Source organism: Monodelphis domestica, chromosome 2 (assembly GCF_027887165.1).
Source record: "Monodelphis domestica isolate mMonDom1 chromosome 2, mMonDom1.pri, whole genome shotgun sequence".
Classification (NCBI taxonomy): Eukaryota; Metazoa; Chordata; class Mammalia; order Didelphimorphia; family Didelphidae; genus Monodelphis; species Monodelphis domestica.
In genome coordinates, this window is record NC_077228.1 from 535130962 (window position 1) to 535148024 (window position 17063).

General features: G+C 40.7%; 1 protein-coding gene across 2 annotated transcripts in view; it reads right to left on the reverse strand.

The window, feature by feature from the left end:
* Positions 1-17063, reverse strand: part of LOC100022663 (zinc finger protein OZF-like) — a 22818-nt gene continuing 5755 nt past the window's right edge. Inside the window, exons 2-4 of one of the 2 annotated variants that reach the window (XM_007485874.3) lie at positions 13148-13274; positions 12216-12311; positions 1-2330 (exon numbers count right to left, since the gene is read on the reverse strand). In XM_007485874.3, coding sequence (XP_007485936.2) covers positions 625-2330; positions 12216-12311; positions 13148-13265 — 1920 coding nt within the window. In that variant the 5' untranslated portion in view covers positions 13266-13274 and the 3' untranslated portion in view covers positions 1-624. The remainder of the gene's footprint in view (positions 2331-12215; positions 12312-13147; positions 13275-17063) is intronic. The other variant, XM_007485877.3, reaches the window with a different exon arrangement.

Consider the following 17063-nt stretch of genomic DNA (forward strand, 5'->3'; position numbering starts at 1 on the left):
TAGCCACAGTCAATAAATAAGCATTTCTTAAGTGCCTACTATATGCCAGCCACAGTGTTAAGCTTAAAAAAAAAAGTCCCAAGGAGCTCAGTCTAATGAGGAAAATAACATCCAAACAACTCTGTATAAACAACATATATGTTAGGTTAGTAACTATAGTAATCAATAAAAGACATGAGCTCAGTTTCACATAACCTGTTCTTTTAAAATAATTTTGATACATTTTCATGTGACCTCCATCCCTTACTACCCAAGACATCTCTTTAACCAAGAATGAAGCTGGGAAGGGTAGAGGAGTTCAGCAAAACATCCAGGAAGTCTGACAGCAAACACAAGGTTATCTGATATTCCAAGCCTTCCCATCTCTAAAAAAGAGGCATGTGCCTTTCCCTTTCCCAGGGGTCAAGCTGAGTGATTAAAATTACACTGCATTTAATTTTTTTCTTTCTTGTCATAGTGTTGACTCATTGTATAAACTGTAGTCCTTGTTCTCTTTTCTTCACCCTGCATCAGTTCACATGCCTTCTCATGTTTCTTTAAATTCTTCACTCTTTCTTATAGCACAGTAGTATTTCATTACTGATGAAACACAATACATTTAGCCATTCCTCAATCAATGAACATCTACTTTGGGATGACCTGTTCAGGAGGAAGGAATTTGTTATATTCAAAATGTTTTGGTCCAGTATGGGTTCTCTGATGTTTAATAAGGTGTCCACTCTGGTTGAAGCCTTTGCCACATTCATTACATTTAAAAGGTTTTGCTCCGGAATGGGTTCTCTGATGTCTAATGAGGTGTCCTCTCTGGCTGAAGCCTTTCCCACATTCATTACATTCAAAGGGTTTCACTCCTGTATGAGTTCTCTGATGGGTGATAAAGACTGCCCTCTGTCTAAAGCCTTTACCACATTTACTACACTCAAAAGGCTTTTCTCCAGTATGAATTCGCTGATGACAAATAAGATTTCCTCTCTGACTGAAAGCTTTCTGGCATTCATTACATTCAAAGGGTTTCACTCCAGTATGTGTTCTCTGATGTCTAATAAGATGGCCCCTCTGGGTGAAGCCTTTACCACATTCATTGCATTCAAAGGGTTTCTCTCCAGTATGAATTCGCTGATGGCTTTTCAATACTCGACTCTCATTGAAGGCTTTTCCACATTCATTACATTGAAAGGGTTTCACCCCAGTATGAATTCTCTGGTGATAAATGAGCAGCCTCCTCTGGCTGAAGGTTTTACCACATTCATTACATTCAAAGGGTTTTTCTCCAGTATGAATTCTCTGATGGCTTTTCAGTACTTTATTCTCACTGAAGGCTTTTCCACATTCATTACATACAAAGGGTTTCTCTCCAGTATGAGTTCTCTGATGAGTGATAAGGATTGCCCTCCGGCTGAAACATTTCCCACATTTACTACATTCAAAGGGCTTTTCTCCGGTATGAATTCTCTGATGATAAATGAGCTGTCCCCTCTGACTGAAGGCTTTACCACACTCATTACATTCAAAAGGTTTCACACCAGTATGAGTTCTCTGATGCCTAACGAGGTTGGCTCTCTGGCTAAAGCCTTTCCCACATTCATTGCATTCAAAAGGTTTTTCTCCAGTATGAATTCTCTGATGGCTTTTGAGTACTTTACTTTCCCTGAACGACTTCCGACATTCATTACATTCAAACAGTTTCACTCCAGTATGAAATTTCTTAAGTTTAGTCAAGATTTCCTTGTGGCTAAAAACTTTCTCATATTGAGTACATTCATGTTTTTCTCCAGTATCAGTTCTCTGATGCCCAGTGCCATTTTGTCTTTTGCCAAAGGCTTTTCCACATTCCCTGTGTTTATGAAGCCTTTCTCTTGTATGAATTTTATGAAATTTAATTAAGTCTGAATGGTAACTGAAGGGCTTCCTGCACAAGCCACATTTCCCCAAGTTTTTCTCTAAGGAGGATCTGTTACACACATTCAGGTATGAAAAGCCCCTGAAGTTCTTTCCAAGTGTCTTATATCTATAGAGACGTTTCTCCATACCTCCCTTCCACAACAGACCCAAGGCTGATCCCGAACTAAAATTTCTTCCCAATGTATAACCCTGAGTGGGCACATTCCATTTATTAAAAGTTGTTCTAGGAGTGATTGTTACTTGTCTAGACTGTTTCCCCTGTCTTCCCTTCAGTTTCTCTAAATTAATATCATCTTCTTTAGCTTCTTGCATCTTTGAAGACTGGGCAGGATCTTTTGGCAATCTTTTCTTAGAGGCTTCTTTCAGACACATAGCCTGTATGAGAAGAGAATCTTTTATTGGAATCCTGCCCTCCTCAGTGAGGGAACCTGAAACAAATGGAGGAAAAGTCACTAAGCTACATTTGTTATACTGACAGAAAGAAACATAGAAAGCTCCTTGAAAATGTTCAATCTGGACCAAGTAAAACACTGTTTAGAGGAAATGAAGACAAAGACAGGTAAGGAGATAATAACTTGAGTGCCAAAGATTAAAAAAATTACAAACCTCCAGATGTCATAAAAAAACTACATCCATGAAAAACCGAATGAGCATCTGCCAAACAGAGGAAAGCCATTGAGGAAGGGATAAACTGTGACTCATTTGAAAAGATGTAAAGATTGCAGAGTAGACAAAACTATCCCTACTTGCTGACAGCATGATGGTTTACTTAGGAAACTAGAGAATCAGCAAAGATAATAAAGTAAGGAGTTAATAGCTTTGGCAACGGTCAGGCTACTTAATAAATCCACCAAAATTGACAGCATTTCTCTGGAATAAGAAAATAATCCAAGAGGCAACAAAAGGAATTACATTCATAATAGTACATTCATAATAACTGAAAAATGAATAAAATATAGGGGAATCAATATATAGAATCCAAAAAGAAGTAATAGAAAGGAAAATAGCAATCAATATAAACACAAATGGCAAAAAGTTTCTGAGTCAATCTACCAAAGCATATTTCACTTTCAAATGAAATATTAAAACACCTTGTAATAAAACAAAGCATTTTAACTGATTGGAAATCGACACTATTCATTGTCGAGCTAAGACAATATAATATAAATGATGATACAATCTAAATAAATGTACAGATTAGGAGCTATTTCAATCAAACTACCAAGGATATATGGAACTTTATTTCTGTCCATTGAGGTTATAAGCTAGAAGTGGGTTGTCTGTGTTCAAGTATACAGTCGACCCTCACTTAGTCTGACTTCATTGTATCACCTGGTTTGTTTGTTTGTTTTTTAATATATCTAATTTTGTATTGTGGAGTTACACATATCATGGTACACCATTGGCTGGTGAAATGAAAGGTGACCAACCACAGCACTGTGTTCTGTTTCCTGTTTGCTGATTGGCTCAGTGACTGTAGGTTAATAAGAGTGTAGAAAAGATTTGTAGGAGAGTGGGAAGAGTTTGTAAAGTCTTAAAATATATATAAATAATAACTGTAAAGTTGTTACTTTGTGGATTTTTACCTATTCAAGGGTCTCTGGAATGAAACTCCTGTGATAGGTGAGGAATTACTGTATAGACATTTGGAAAATTTTCTTGGTTGCCTGTTGAAAGGGTCACACTAATGCCCTGTTGGTAGAGCTATGAATTGGTTCAATCATTCTGGAAAGTGATTTAGAATTATATCCAGAAAATTATTGTAATGTTCATACCCATTTTCTCAGAGATCTTGCTAGTCATATTCCTCAAAGAGGTCAAGGACAAAAGGAAAGGTAAGATAGATGCCAAAATATTCATAACAGCTCTTTTGCCATGGCAAAGAGCTAGAAACAAAGTAGATGGCCACCAAATGGAGAATGACTAAGCACATCATGTAAATAAACATAAAAAACAACAAATATGAACAGTTCAGAGATGTGTAATATAAAAATAAAATTGGCGAGTTATAAAATAAAATACTTAGATGGAAAAACTATTTAATATAGGTTCAAAAGTTTTCAAAACTGTTTAATTCACCAATCAGGTTCAAACTGTTTAGATACTTTTCATCAAAAGTATCCTCAGTGATGAAGTGAAGCTCAAATGTGAACTTCCCTTCAGGGCCAGGCACAAGGATGCTAAAGATACTCTTATTATAAAAAATAAAATATTTATTAAAATATATAAGGATAAAGAAGGATTTCTAATTCTAAGGGATTCTAAATCCACCCAAATAAACTCCCAGGTTCCATAAGATACCGGTTCTCCTGTGTTTCACAGGCTACACTAATCTTCCCTGATCTGACTAACCCAAATTTATACTATCTAAATAAAAACTACCGCTATTATCCTTATAATTCTTAACTTAACCTTCAAATTATAAATAGCAAAGGCTAGCTGACTGAGATTCAACAAGAATCAAGTTAGGGCTCTGAGTCTTAACCGACTCAAAGGCCAAACCAAAGACCAAGTTTTTCTTTGGTCTTCTCAGAGTTTAATCAATCTATATAAACCGCAATAGATAATCAATAGTGTTTCCCAAGTTGGGAAAGGAAAACACTAAGTTCCTTCAGATTTTTCCCTCAGACAGAGAGAGGCAAAGATATTCCCTCCTCCAGTCCTGAGAGAGAGTCTCTGAGTGTGTGTCTCTGCCAACTGCCAGAGAGAGTAATTGACACAGAAAAACGGTTATAACTGTCACATCTGAAATTAACATGCTCTCTCAGCTCTGCCAGCACTTTACCTCTTATCCCTAAATTAGTAAAACAACACTTATTTTCTAATATCATCCTTACAGTAGGAAGAACAACATGAAATTATCCTAAGAAAATTAAGTAGGGCCAAGAAAACAATATTAACCATGACCACAATATAAATGGAAAGGACAAATATACATCTGTGTGTCTATGGTTTGTATTTATACTTTTCTATAAAACATGATAAAGAAGAGACAAGAAAATGCCCGGCTCTCTCCTTCCTTTCATTCCTAGACAGAGGTGAAGACTCAGGGCGTAGAGCAGGGCAGAGTACATTCTAACTCAAGTCCACGTGTTGGTTAGATTTGCAGAAATGCTTCTTTTTTCTTTCCCTCTTTCTTTTCTATTCTTTATTATAAGAGATGGCTCATAGGGTTCCAGGTGAGGGATACCTTTGCAAAGGAAAATATCAAAAAAAAACAGAAATAGGGTTATTATCTTAAAAAATGAAAATCATTAAAGGGACAGAAATTAGCAATAGCCACATGAAAAATTCTTTTCATTCTTTCATTGTAAAAACCTAAATTTTAAAAAATTTTCTAAGATGCAATATCAGATTCATTAAGTTAACAGAACCATAAAAATGGAAGCATCTAGATGGTTCAGTGGATAGAGAGCCAGACCTGGAGACAGAAGGTCCTCAGTTCAAATCTGGTTTCAGATACCTCCTAGTTGTGTGACCCTAGGCAAGTCACTTAACGTGCACTGAAATGGGGGTATTGGTTTCCCCTAATGAAAGGGGGAAATCTGGGTAAAATGTGATGGGACAGAAACAAGAATACAAGAGTGTGCTGGATGCAGAAAATAGAATGTAAGAGGGAGCTTGGAATTCTGAATGGGGGGATTCTGGGAGCCTGGATGGGCTTAGTTTAGTTTATTTATTCATTCATTCATTCATTCATTCATTTATTTATTTTTAAACCCTTACCTTCCATCTTGGAGTTAATGTTGTATATTGGCTCCAAGGCAGAAGAGTAGTAAGGGCTAGGCAAAGGGGGAGGGGGGAGTTAAGTGACTTGCCTGGGGTCACATACCAGGGAAGTGTCTGAGGCCACATTTGAACCCAGGACCTCCCATCTCTAGGCCTGGCTCTCAATACACTGAGCCACCCAGCTGCTCCCAGTTTAGTTTATTTAGACAAGAAGGTGGGAATTAGGCAGAGAGGGAGGCAGAGTAGGTCCAACAGTGTTGGACACAGAAGAGACCCTGTGAGGGTCAGAGGGAACTGAGATAGAAAGCTTGGGAAAAGATTAGGGACCTTCCTAGCCCACCATACTTCCTTATCTTCCTGAATATCAATTTGAATAAACCTACTTTTGCTTACAAGAAAGTCAGATTGTTTTTGTTGGTGAATTCCAGGCCTGAGGATATCCATCTTGCCCTCAGGCCAGGGGGGAGAAGCTAAACAGTAGAAGTAGTCTCTCCAAAGCTGAGAATGACTATTGTCTTTGTGCATTATCATCTATTGATGTACCCTCATGTGGCTTTGAAGTCCAAAGGCTGAGGCACAGAGTTTGTGGCACATGGGGCATGGAACACCAGTTGTTACAGGAGGTGCGGTTGTGGCCTGGTGTCGGCATTCACGCGCAGCGGCAAAACGTTGACATCAGTGGCAGGGGTATGGTTAATGTGGGTTCGCCAGCTGCTTCTGTCAGATGCAGCGAGTTCTAGTTGTTTTGGTGTAATACCAGCCCACTTCAAGTTTGACTTTAGCTGATCCTTGTATCTTTTCTTTGGTCAGCCTTGTTTCCTGAGGCCAGCTGATAGTTCACCATAGAATACCTGTCTTGGTATTCGCTGTGGGTCCATGCAGATGATGTGTCCAGACCATCGTAGCTGGGTTTTGAGGACCATTACTTCTATGCTGGTGGAGTTGGCTCTGTTGAGGACTTCCTGATTGGTGATTCGGTCCTGCCATCAGATCCTCATGATTGACCGGAGAGAGCGTTGGTGGAATTGCTCCAGCTGTTTCATGTGCTTTCGGTAGTGTCCATGTCTCGCAACTGTACAGGAGCGAGCTGAGGACCACTGTGTTATACACTTTCAGCTTCGTTGCAGTGCTTACACTGCTGTGTTGGAGGACTTTGGAGTGCAGCTGCCTGAGTGCCTGGCTGGCCTTTTGGATCCTGGCATTGATCTCATGGTCTAGGGACCCATTGTTGGCGATGGTGCTGCCCAGGTACTTGAAAGTGTTGACGTTAGAAAGCTGTGTGCCGTTGATTGTAATGCACAGCTGGTTAGTTGGCCTCCCTGGTGCGGGTTGGAACAGTACTTCTGTTTTGCTGAGGCTGATAGTCAGGTCAAACAATTTTGTTGCGGTAGAGAACCTGTCCACTATGGTTTGAAGATGATTTTCTTGGTGGGCCATAAGAGCACAGTCATCTGCGAAGAGAGCTTCCAGGATGAGTCTCTCTGCTGTCTTTGTTTTTGCAGTCAGGCAGTGAAGGTCGAATAGTGAGCCATCCAGTTGGTATTTGATGTAGACGCCCAGGTGTAGATCCATCACAGCATGTCGTAATACTTGGGTGAAGTATAGGTTGAATAGCACCGGAGCAAGGACACAGCCTTGTTTCACACCAATTGGAGATGTTGAAGCGGCCGGAAGTCTCTCCACCAGATAGGACTTCCCCTGTCATGTCAATATGAAAGAGCTGGATCAGTTTGACGAATTTTGCTGGGCAATCAAGCTTGCTAAGGATCACCCACAATGCGTCCCTGTTCACTGTGTCGAACGCCTTCTTCAGGTCTATGAAGACAATGTAGAGACTCAGGTTCTGCTCAAGGCATTTTCCTGAATTTGCCTCACCGTGAATACCATGTCGATGGTGCTGCAATCTGGTTGGAAACCGCACTGTGATTCAGGCAGGTTCTGCTCTGAAACAGATGACAGGAGTCTGTTGAATATAACACGGGCGAGGATTTTTCCAGCAGTGGAGAGTAGTGAGATGCCTCTGTAGTTGTCACAGGCTGCTCGTGTGCCTTTGTTCTTGTATAGGACTACGATAGAGGCATCTCTGAGTTCTGAGGGCATGTCTTCCTCTTCCCATATGCTGGTCAGCACTATTTGGAATGCCTGAAGCGCCTTTCCCTTTAAGGCCTTGTATACCTCGATTGGGATCCCGTCTTTACTGGGTGCCTTGCCTGCACTCATTTGTTTAATGGCTTTTTGGACTTCTTCTAATGAAGGAGGGACGTCAAGTTGCTTGATGATGCGGTTTGGGGGGATCTAGTCAAGGGCCCTTTGGTCGACTGAGGAGGGTCGGTTGAAGAGCTGGCTGAAGTGTCCTTTCCACCTGTTGCTGATGCCTTTTTTATCTTTTATGAGAGTGTCACCGTCAGAGGATAGCAAGGGGGCAGTGGTGGGTTTTAATGGCTCATAGATAGTCTTGAGGGCACTGAAAAATTGTTTATAGTTTTTCGTGTGAGCAAAGAGCTGGATTTCTTCTGCCTTTTTTTCCCCACCATCGGTCTTGTATGTTCCTAATCTCACACTGCGCTGTGGCTTGGAGAGACTTGAATCTGTCCTTTTTAGGAGCAGAGTTTGGGTTATTTTGCCACTCCATAAAGGCTTTGTTCTTTTTGTTCAATAGGTCTTCAATAGCAGTGTTGTTCTCCTCGAACCAGTCCTGGTGGTTGTGCTGTTTGGGGCCTAGGACTGCCTTTGATGTTTCTGTCACCACGTCTCTGAACTGGTTCCATTTCTTGGTTGGGCTTCCAGTGAGTGGTCCCTTGGTAGACAGTCTGTCATCCAGACAGGACTGGAATGTTTGCAGATAAAGTGGATCTCTGAGACGACTCACGTTGCAAGATGCGCAAACTGCCTGGGTGCGTTTTGGATGGCGAGGCGCAATGCGCATTTGAAGAGTCGCTCTAACCAATCGGTGGTCTGTCCAGCATTCAGCTCCTCTCATGGCTCTGGTGATCTGTGTGTCCTGGATGTCTCACCAGCATACAATGATGTAGTCAATGAGATGCCACTGTTTTGATCGTGGGTGCATCCACGTTGTTTTATATTTGTTCACCATTCTGAACACAGTGTTCGTGATGGTGAGTTCAAACTCTGAGCATTTGCTTAGTAGCAGTAGGCCGTTGTTGTTCATTTTGCCCACGCCGTGTTTGCCGAGCACTCCTTTCCATCTTTCATGGTCCTGGCCAACGCGGGTGTTGAAGTCTCCCAGTAGTATCAGCTTGTCATTGGTGGGCACTGAGTGCAGGACAGCACTCAGGTCAGAGTAGAACTGCTCGATGGTCTCCTCTGTGCTGGTTAGTGTAGGGGCATATGCGCTAATGATTGTGGCATACTGGTCTTTGCTAAGAGGTAAACGAATCTTCATGAGCCTCTCGCTGATGCCCACAGGCAAGTCTGGCAGCTGTTTGAGCAAACTGGTCTTGATAACCAGGCCAACACCGTGGATTCTGTCTTCACTTGTGGCTCTACCTTTCCAGAAGAAGGTGTATCCAGTGGTGAGTTCACTGAGTGATCCCTCTTCTGGTAAGCGTGTTTCGCTTAGGGCTGCAATGTCGATGTTATATCACACCAGCTCTTTACAAATTAAAGCTGTTCTTCTCTCAGGTCTTGGGGTATTCTCTCTGTCAAGTAATGTTCTGATGTTCCATGCTCCTAGTAGGAATTTCTTTGTGTTTTGTTTTCTTTGGTTTCGACCGCTTAAAGGGATGACCCACCAGCCGCGGTGTGCTGACCGGGTGTTTGTAGGGCAGGCAATGTTTAGGACACCTTTTCTAGTCCCTCCCCTTGATTAGGGTGAGCAGTGCTATCTTAGAGAGGGCTACTCAGTCACCCAGGATGCTGCTGAACGACTCTGCTGCCCGGGTACCGGGCCGAACGACCACTGGTCCATGGGCCGCCTACGTGCAGGATCGTGACTACAACTGCCAGTGGTCACCTCCACCTGTTGCATAGCCACTCCCCCATTGCCGCAGGTCTTGAAAAGGGTAGGCAGGGTTGGAATAGATGAGTGTGCACAAAGATACTTGTGTGTGAAGGAGATTTAAGTGGAAAAGTTGATGCACAGAGACAGTCCCACTCTCTCGGCGTTGGAAGCCTGGATCCAGTGGCACAAAAAATCATTACGCCTGTAGACTTCCTCAGCTGCATTGGGTGGCCGTGTTATCTTTTGTGCTCCAACATGCCCTGAGCACTCCACAGTGCTTTGCTGCATCGCCCTCTTAGCCGTTGAACCTTCTTATTGGTTTCTTCCACCTATTCCACTGAAGCAGTCTTCACATGCTGGGTGAGCAAAGCCCTAGTTCACCAGGGGTCGGCGACGACCCGATGGGTACCCTCACAAGGTTTAGCCGGCCTGTCAAAGCCGTTGCCTGGGGTGTGGCCGCTGCCGCATGCTAGCAGCTACTGGAAGCCACAAGTGAGAGCTGGGTATCAGGTGGGGGTCAGAGTCTGGAGAGCTGCCCTAGGAGGGCACAACAAGCCCTCCGTACCAAGGGTGCTACCCTTCCCTGAACACCCCATACACCCCAAAAACAGTAACAGTAACAGAACACAATTAACCTTTCACTGGTTCAAGTTACCATTTAACACTAGACACCCCAACACCCCAGATTGTGGGCCAAGTCAGAGAGTACATAAAAGACTCCTTTTTCCTTGCATTCCTGTGGTGTTAAGAGAAAGTGACTTTGATTAAAATGAAGATCCTCTCTGGCCTCTCTCTTCATTCTTGATGAGCACAGATAGGCACCTCCCAGATTATTCTGGATAAGCATCTATTGTATATCCCAGATATCTGATTATCCTCTAAGTTGGACAGTTCATCCCCTTTTGACTTTGAGGCATAGAACATAACTATATAACCCAAATTGGATTCCAGAGACCCAGTAACATGACATCATCATCCTATCTCAAGTCACTTAGGTCCTGTTGTTAAAAAGGTATAAAAATCCCAAACTCCCATCTCCTTGGGAGCCAGTATTCAACCTGCACACTATCTCTCAGCCTTTAAACATAGCTTCCAAATTAATAATTTTTTATTTTTTCTTCTTAAGCTAAATTCTTTGTATTCTTGTATTCTTGCAAAGGGCAACCTGTCCTGAACCTGGGGTTTCACTTCTAAGCTCTACCACAACACCATCACCTAGCTCTTATTGCTCTTCTGCCTTGAAATCAATATTTCTATTAATTCTAGGAGAAAAGATATGGGTTCATTAAAAAAAAACAACTAAAATTAAAGCTAGTGGGGCTACAAAGAAATGCCTATGAAAATATCCAATAATGAAGTGGTCCAACATTTCTAGATATTGTCACCTGTATCTATGGAACCCCTAAATTTGCCCCTGTCCCTTGGGAACTTATCTTAAGGGAAGTCCCAGACTGACCTTGACTTAGCCTGAACAATGGACCACCAAGTATCCATTAAGTATCCTGAATAAGAGTGATAGAAATACTCAAATTTCAATCACCCTTTTTGTCTTAGAAGTTTCTCCCATTGTATCTTATGCTACTCCCTGGTACCCCACCCTCAGGCTTCAGCCTCTTCCCCAAGCCTGCTTATAACCAGTCAGCATAAGTTTTCTGTCCTTAATTCCCTAAAAGGTATATAAGATCCCAAGTTCTCATGCTCCCCAAAAAAATCTCCTTTGGTGGTTTTTTTTTTCCTGGAGACAATTTTCCCAGAGTCCCAGAGCTTTGGTTCCGAGTATTACCTAGCACTTGACTCTGTGTAGTGGCTGAATCTGAGCACTGTCTTCCTTGTCCTGAATAAAGACTTGTTCTTTCTAACTACTTTAGTGGTTCTATGTTTTTCAAAGTTGACAAGAGCAACTAAATCCTTTTCAATGAAGCTACAAAACTGTTCATACGCCTGTAGGGATGCCATGGCTAAAAGTCTGTTTGTTACTGATGGGCTATTATCTATGACAGCAAAAAATGTGGCAACAACACAAGTTCAACAACTGGGATATGGCCAAAGTATGGTATGAATTTAATTATGTGTAATTAGGACATAAGAAGTCAACAAAAGAAACCAAAGCAAGATGAGAAGATTTAAAAAGGTGATACAGAAGCAAAGTCAGGACAACAATCTACCCAAGTTAACCAAACTATGTAAAAAAAAACAACCTTTAAATAAAAAGGGGGAGAAATGCAGAAAGGAAGAATCACAGTGGGAATAAATAGGACTATTTCTTACTATTTTGTTAGTTACTCTACACTTGAAAACAAATAGAAAACAATGGAAATTATTTAGATGTATAACCATTTACAACTATTATTTGTAAGTATAAATGCTTTAGTTGATGGTTATTCCATTTTAAATGTCTGTTAAAAACAACAAAAACTAAGAAACATCCATCTCTTCTCTATTACAGGGAAATATGAGGGCAGAAATCAGGGAAATAATATGCTCAAGTGAAAGGTATCACCTCATGCCAGCTAGGCTGAGGTCTTTGCCCCAGGTCCAAAAGCCTTTGACAAGAGTTCCCTGTCCAACTCTGCAAAGGGACAAACACTTGAATGACATTTTTCTGTCTACTTTACTCACTCACCTGGGCAGAAACATTGTGAGCCCCTTTCCTCAGGCCTCCAGGGTGCTTCTCCTCTCTCCAACAGGGAGATCACATCCAGTTTGGAAACAGGAAGCCCTATGTAGAAGGAAAGAAATGGAAAATTGCTGAAGATGGAAAGTTTTCTGCAAATCGCTTCCAGTTCCAGAAGAGGGCAGCTAGAGAGCATAGAAGGTAGACAAAAAGACCTCTGAAGCAAACCCTATTTTGTAATGGAAGGAAAAAAAAGGCCACAGATCTGCTTTAGGCTCATAAAGAAAACTAGTGCATTGACCTCTCTCAAAGCTAAGAAGCCAAACAGGTTTGCATGTTTGTACTAAAGGCAACAGGGAGCTACCAAGAGCTTCATGAAATGGAGAGGGATAGAATCAGACTTGAGCTTTTCTCTGGTTCTTCATTTACAAATCTTTCAGCCATTAAATACATACTGGATACAATGAACAATATTGGGGAGATATAAAGTTCAGCTAAGTATCAGCCCTGCTTGCTTGTTTTAGGGAGAGGAAAATTCATCTAGAACAGAGATCCCAGGAAAGTGCCTGAAGAAATGTCTAAGCAAGAGCAGGAGGAAAGGTTTCCTAGAGAGAAAAAAAGTATCCCAAGTCCCCTGAGATTTGGACTGAAATCTTTGACTGGAGGGTCTAGGGAGTAAAGGAAACGTAACCTTGGGTTGGTACAAAGAAGCTATAAGATTGCCATTTATATCATGGGAAGATTTTTCACCTGGAAATAGAGAGCAGAACCCTTCTGCTTATTGGCCATAAAGGATTTAGGACTTTCTTGAAGGAATAAGCAGCCTAGAAATATCTTATGCAATAAGTCAAATACTCAACTCAGCAATTCACACTATCCAAACCTGTGGCACAGGACTGCAAAGACAATCGTCCAAGGAGCAGATACTGAGATGTGCTTACCCAAGGAGACCAAGTTCTCATAATTCTCCAACATCACATCCCTGAACAGGGTCCTCTGTGTAGGATCCAGATGTCTCCACTCTTCCGGAGTGAAGTCCACAGCCACATCCTTGAACATCAGGGATTCCTGAATCCAATACATTCTTCCTTAACCAGTGACCACTCATCCAAATATTTACACCTAACCTATGTAGGTACCCCACCTTGTTTTGTTCTAGACCCATACAGATAACTTTCCTTGATTGCTCATATTCACCCTGAAAAAGCCTTTCTACAAGTTGATCCTTTATTACAAGGGGTTTTTTTTTTGGGGGGGGGCGTTAAATAGAGGAAGAGAAAAAACATTCAGCAAACCTGATCAATGTATTGAAAAAGACTGGACATTATGGACATATCAGTAATTTATTTGCATTTCAGTATAGAGATGTATGGAAAGGCACATATGAACTGAACAGTGTAATGACTACAATCATGTAAATGGAAGGAATCACCCCAGGACAATTGAGCTGGAATGTTGTGAAATTAAGGAGAGCAATCTTGGAATCAAGTAGAACATTGTTCATACTTCACTGTATTCACCATCTTCACTGTTTCGGGTAGCACAGTCATTTCCCATTACATATTCTCTCCTTGATAAGTATCTTTGTTTGCAATTCTTTGCTACCACAAAACATGATGTTATAGACCTTTTGGTAGATATCAGGTCTCCTTCATGAATGGCATTTCCAGGATAGAAGACACTAGTAGAAAAGTCTTTGGTTCAAAGGATGTAGATATATCAGTCATTTTATTTGCATAATTCCAAAACATGCTTTCCAGAATAGTTATCTTAATTCACAGAGACACCAAATAATGCCTTCTTGTACCTCTTTTTGATGGCCCCTACAACACCAACTGGTCTCCTCTTTGGTTCTCTTGGCCAATTGTCAGAGTAGAATGAGAAAACTCAGTGTTATTTTGATGTGCAGTTTTCTAACTACACATGAGGAGCATTCTTTCACTCAACTGTTAACAGTCTGAGATTCTTCTTTTAAGAACTCTTCATCTCCTTTGACTACTTATCTACTGGAGAATGGCTTTTAGTCTTATATATTTCTGCTAACTGTCTATCTTGGGCACCAAATCATTATCTGAAAATTTAATTTAAAAAATGTTAACTCAGTCAACTATTTCCTTTCTTACTATAAATGCATCATTTTCCTTATGCAAAAGATTTTCATATAATCAGAATCATCTGTTTGTTTTTTGTACCAGCCTCTATATTTAGGGTTTGATTAAGAATTAATCTCCCAGGAAGAAATCAAAGCTATTAAAAGTTATTTGAGGGGGCAGCTGGATGGCTCAGTGGATTGAGAGCTAGATCTAGATATGGGAGGTCCTAGGTTCAAATCTGGCCTCAGACATATTCCAGCTGTGTGATCCTCGGCAAGTCACTTAACCCCCATTGCCCAGCCCTTACTGCTCTTCTGCCTTGGAACCAATACATAGTATTGATTCTAAGACAGAAGGTAAGGGTTAAAAAAAGTCATATAAAAAATGTCCTAAATAAGTACTGATTAGAGAAATGAAAATTAAAACAACTCTCAGGTACCACCTTATACCTATCAGATATGGTAAAATCACAGAAAAAGAAAACAAGAAATTCTGGAAGGGATTTAGAAAAACAGTTATACTGATATATTGTTGGTGGTATTGTAAAATGGTCCAATCATTCTGGAAACCAATTTAGAACTATAAACAGTGGGCTATAAAATTGTATAAAACTTTGACCCAGCAATACTCTACTAGGTCTGTATCCCAAAGAGGTAAAAGAGAGGGGAAAAGGATTCAAATGTACAAAAATATTTATAGAGACTCTTTTTTTGGAGGACAAAAAAAATGGATATTGAGGGGATGCCCATCGTAGAATGCGTGGGCAAGTTATGGTATATGAGTGTGGAAGAATTCTCTTGTGCTAGATAGAAGAAATGATGAAAGGAATGGTTTCAGAGAAGCTTGGAAAGCTTTGTATGAACTGATGCAAAATAAAGTCAAGAGAACCAGGAAAACACAGTACATCATGACAGCAATATTGAATTGAAAATCAACTGGGAAAAACAGGAACTCTGATCAATACAGTGACCCATACAATTCCAAAGGATTCCTGATGAAAACTGATTTCCACCTCCAGATGGAGAATTAATAAGTTCTGAGAACAGATGGAAGTATATTTAGTTTTCTCTCTCCCTTTTCTTTTTAAACAAAGTTAATGCAGAAAATTGTTTTGTAAAACTACACATTTGTAACGTTTTTGGGTTTCGTTTTTTTTTTTGCTTTCTCAATGGGAGGGGGAAGGGAGAAAGAAAATTTGGAACTAAAAGTAAAATAGTTTTTAATAGGCCTTCAGTTCTGAATTTGTCAATATCTACTATGGAGACATTCTAGCTCCCATGATCTATAAATTCAATATCATCTCTCAAAATATCCAGAGGTTTCAACAGAAGACTTCAAAGCTCAGATTCCTAAAGAGAACTTGAAGGAAGGGGCAGCTAGGTGTCTTGGTAGATTGAGAACCAGACATAGAGACATAGGTCCTGTGTTCAAATCTGACCTTGGTCACTTCCTACCTGGGTGACCCTGGGTAAATCACCTAACCTCCATTGCTTAGCCCTCTGCCTTGGAACCAATACACAAAGTGTTAATTCTATTAGACAGAAGGTAAGGGGGAGAGAAGAGGGGGAGAGACAGAGACAGAGACAGAAAGACAAAGACACAGAGAGAGAACTGGGAGGAAAGCATGCCATGGGAATAAAGGGAAGAAATGTATTGATTTATTGAGAAACAATGTGGTATGTATGTGACATAGGAAAAGAGAAAGTACGCTTGAATCCACCTGAAATTTGGGTGAAGTCATTCCCTCTTCATCCTCCATGCTGCTGTATGGGAGAACAGGGCCTGGAGCTGAATAAAGAAAGAAGTCATGGGGAGACCCATCCTAAGCAAAGCCCCTAAACCTAAACCTCAAGAGCACCCTAGACTTCATCACCCAAACCCTTCTTCATTATCAATCCCATGGGCTAGATCAGCTATTTATGGGTTTTCTTTATCCAAAGGCCTAAATTGCCATTCTCTGCCCAAGAAAGTCACTGATTTTTGGATTAAATTACTTGTAAATTGATTCAGTTTTTACTCCTTTCCTTCAGGCATGGCACATAGTAGGCATTTAACAAATGTTGATTAAATTAATAGAGTAGTTCAGAGATTATGAAGGCAGAAGGTCTCTGGCTGGATAACAATATATCCTATTCGGAAATGTAGCCAGGATGGGAAATTAGATTTGGAACTAGCATCCTTAATCACCCCTTCCCAACCTGTTTTCCTTTGTTAAAGAGATTTTCTTAATTTCTCCCTCTGTCTCCTTAAGAGGCAAGAAAGCAGGATTTCTAAGTGGATCAGAACTGACAGGACTCAGTGAGCCAGAGCTGAAGATTCTGTTACCAGGAAGACCAGGACAGAGATAAGGGAGGAGTGAGAACAGTTAGAGGATTTTGCCCTCTGGATCTTGAGAAAGCAGGAGGTCTGTCTCTGAGGGAGGCAAAGGCCTACTGGCAGATGGCTACTGACAGTTGGGTGATAGAAAACTAATTGTAGGATTAATGTTTGATTATTTTGGAATATAGGTAGTTAGTGACTCAATTTTAGATAGTGTAGGTTAGAACAGGCCTGGTGTTTGCCAGGCAAGAAAAAGAGTTAGAGGTAGGTTATTAGAAATTTTAGATAGTGTTAGGAATTTAGGTGTAATAGGGTATTAGAATAATAACTTCTCTTTCTTTTCTTTTTTCTATCTTTCTTTACTATTTTCTATCTGTATTTCTCAAATTAAACTAAGTGGTTTATTCAACTGCTCTCCCCAGTTTTGTCAAACTCCTACTTTTAA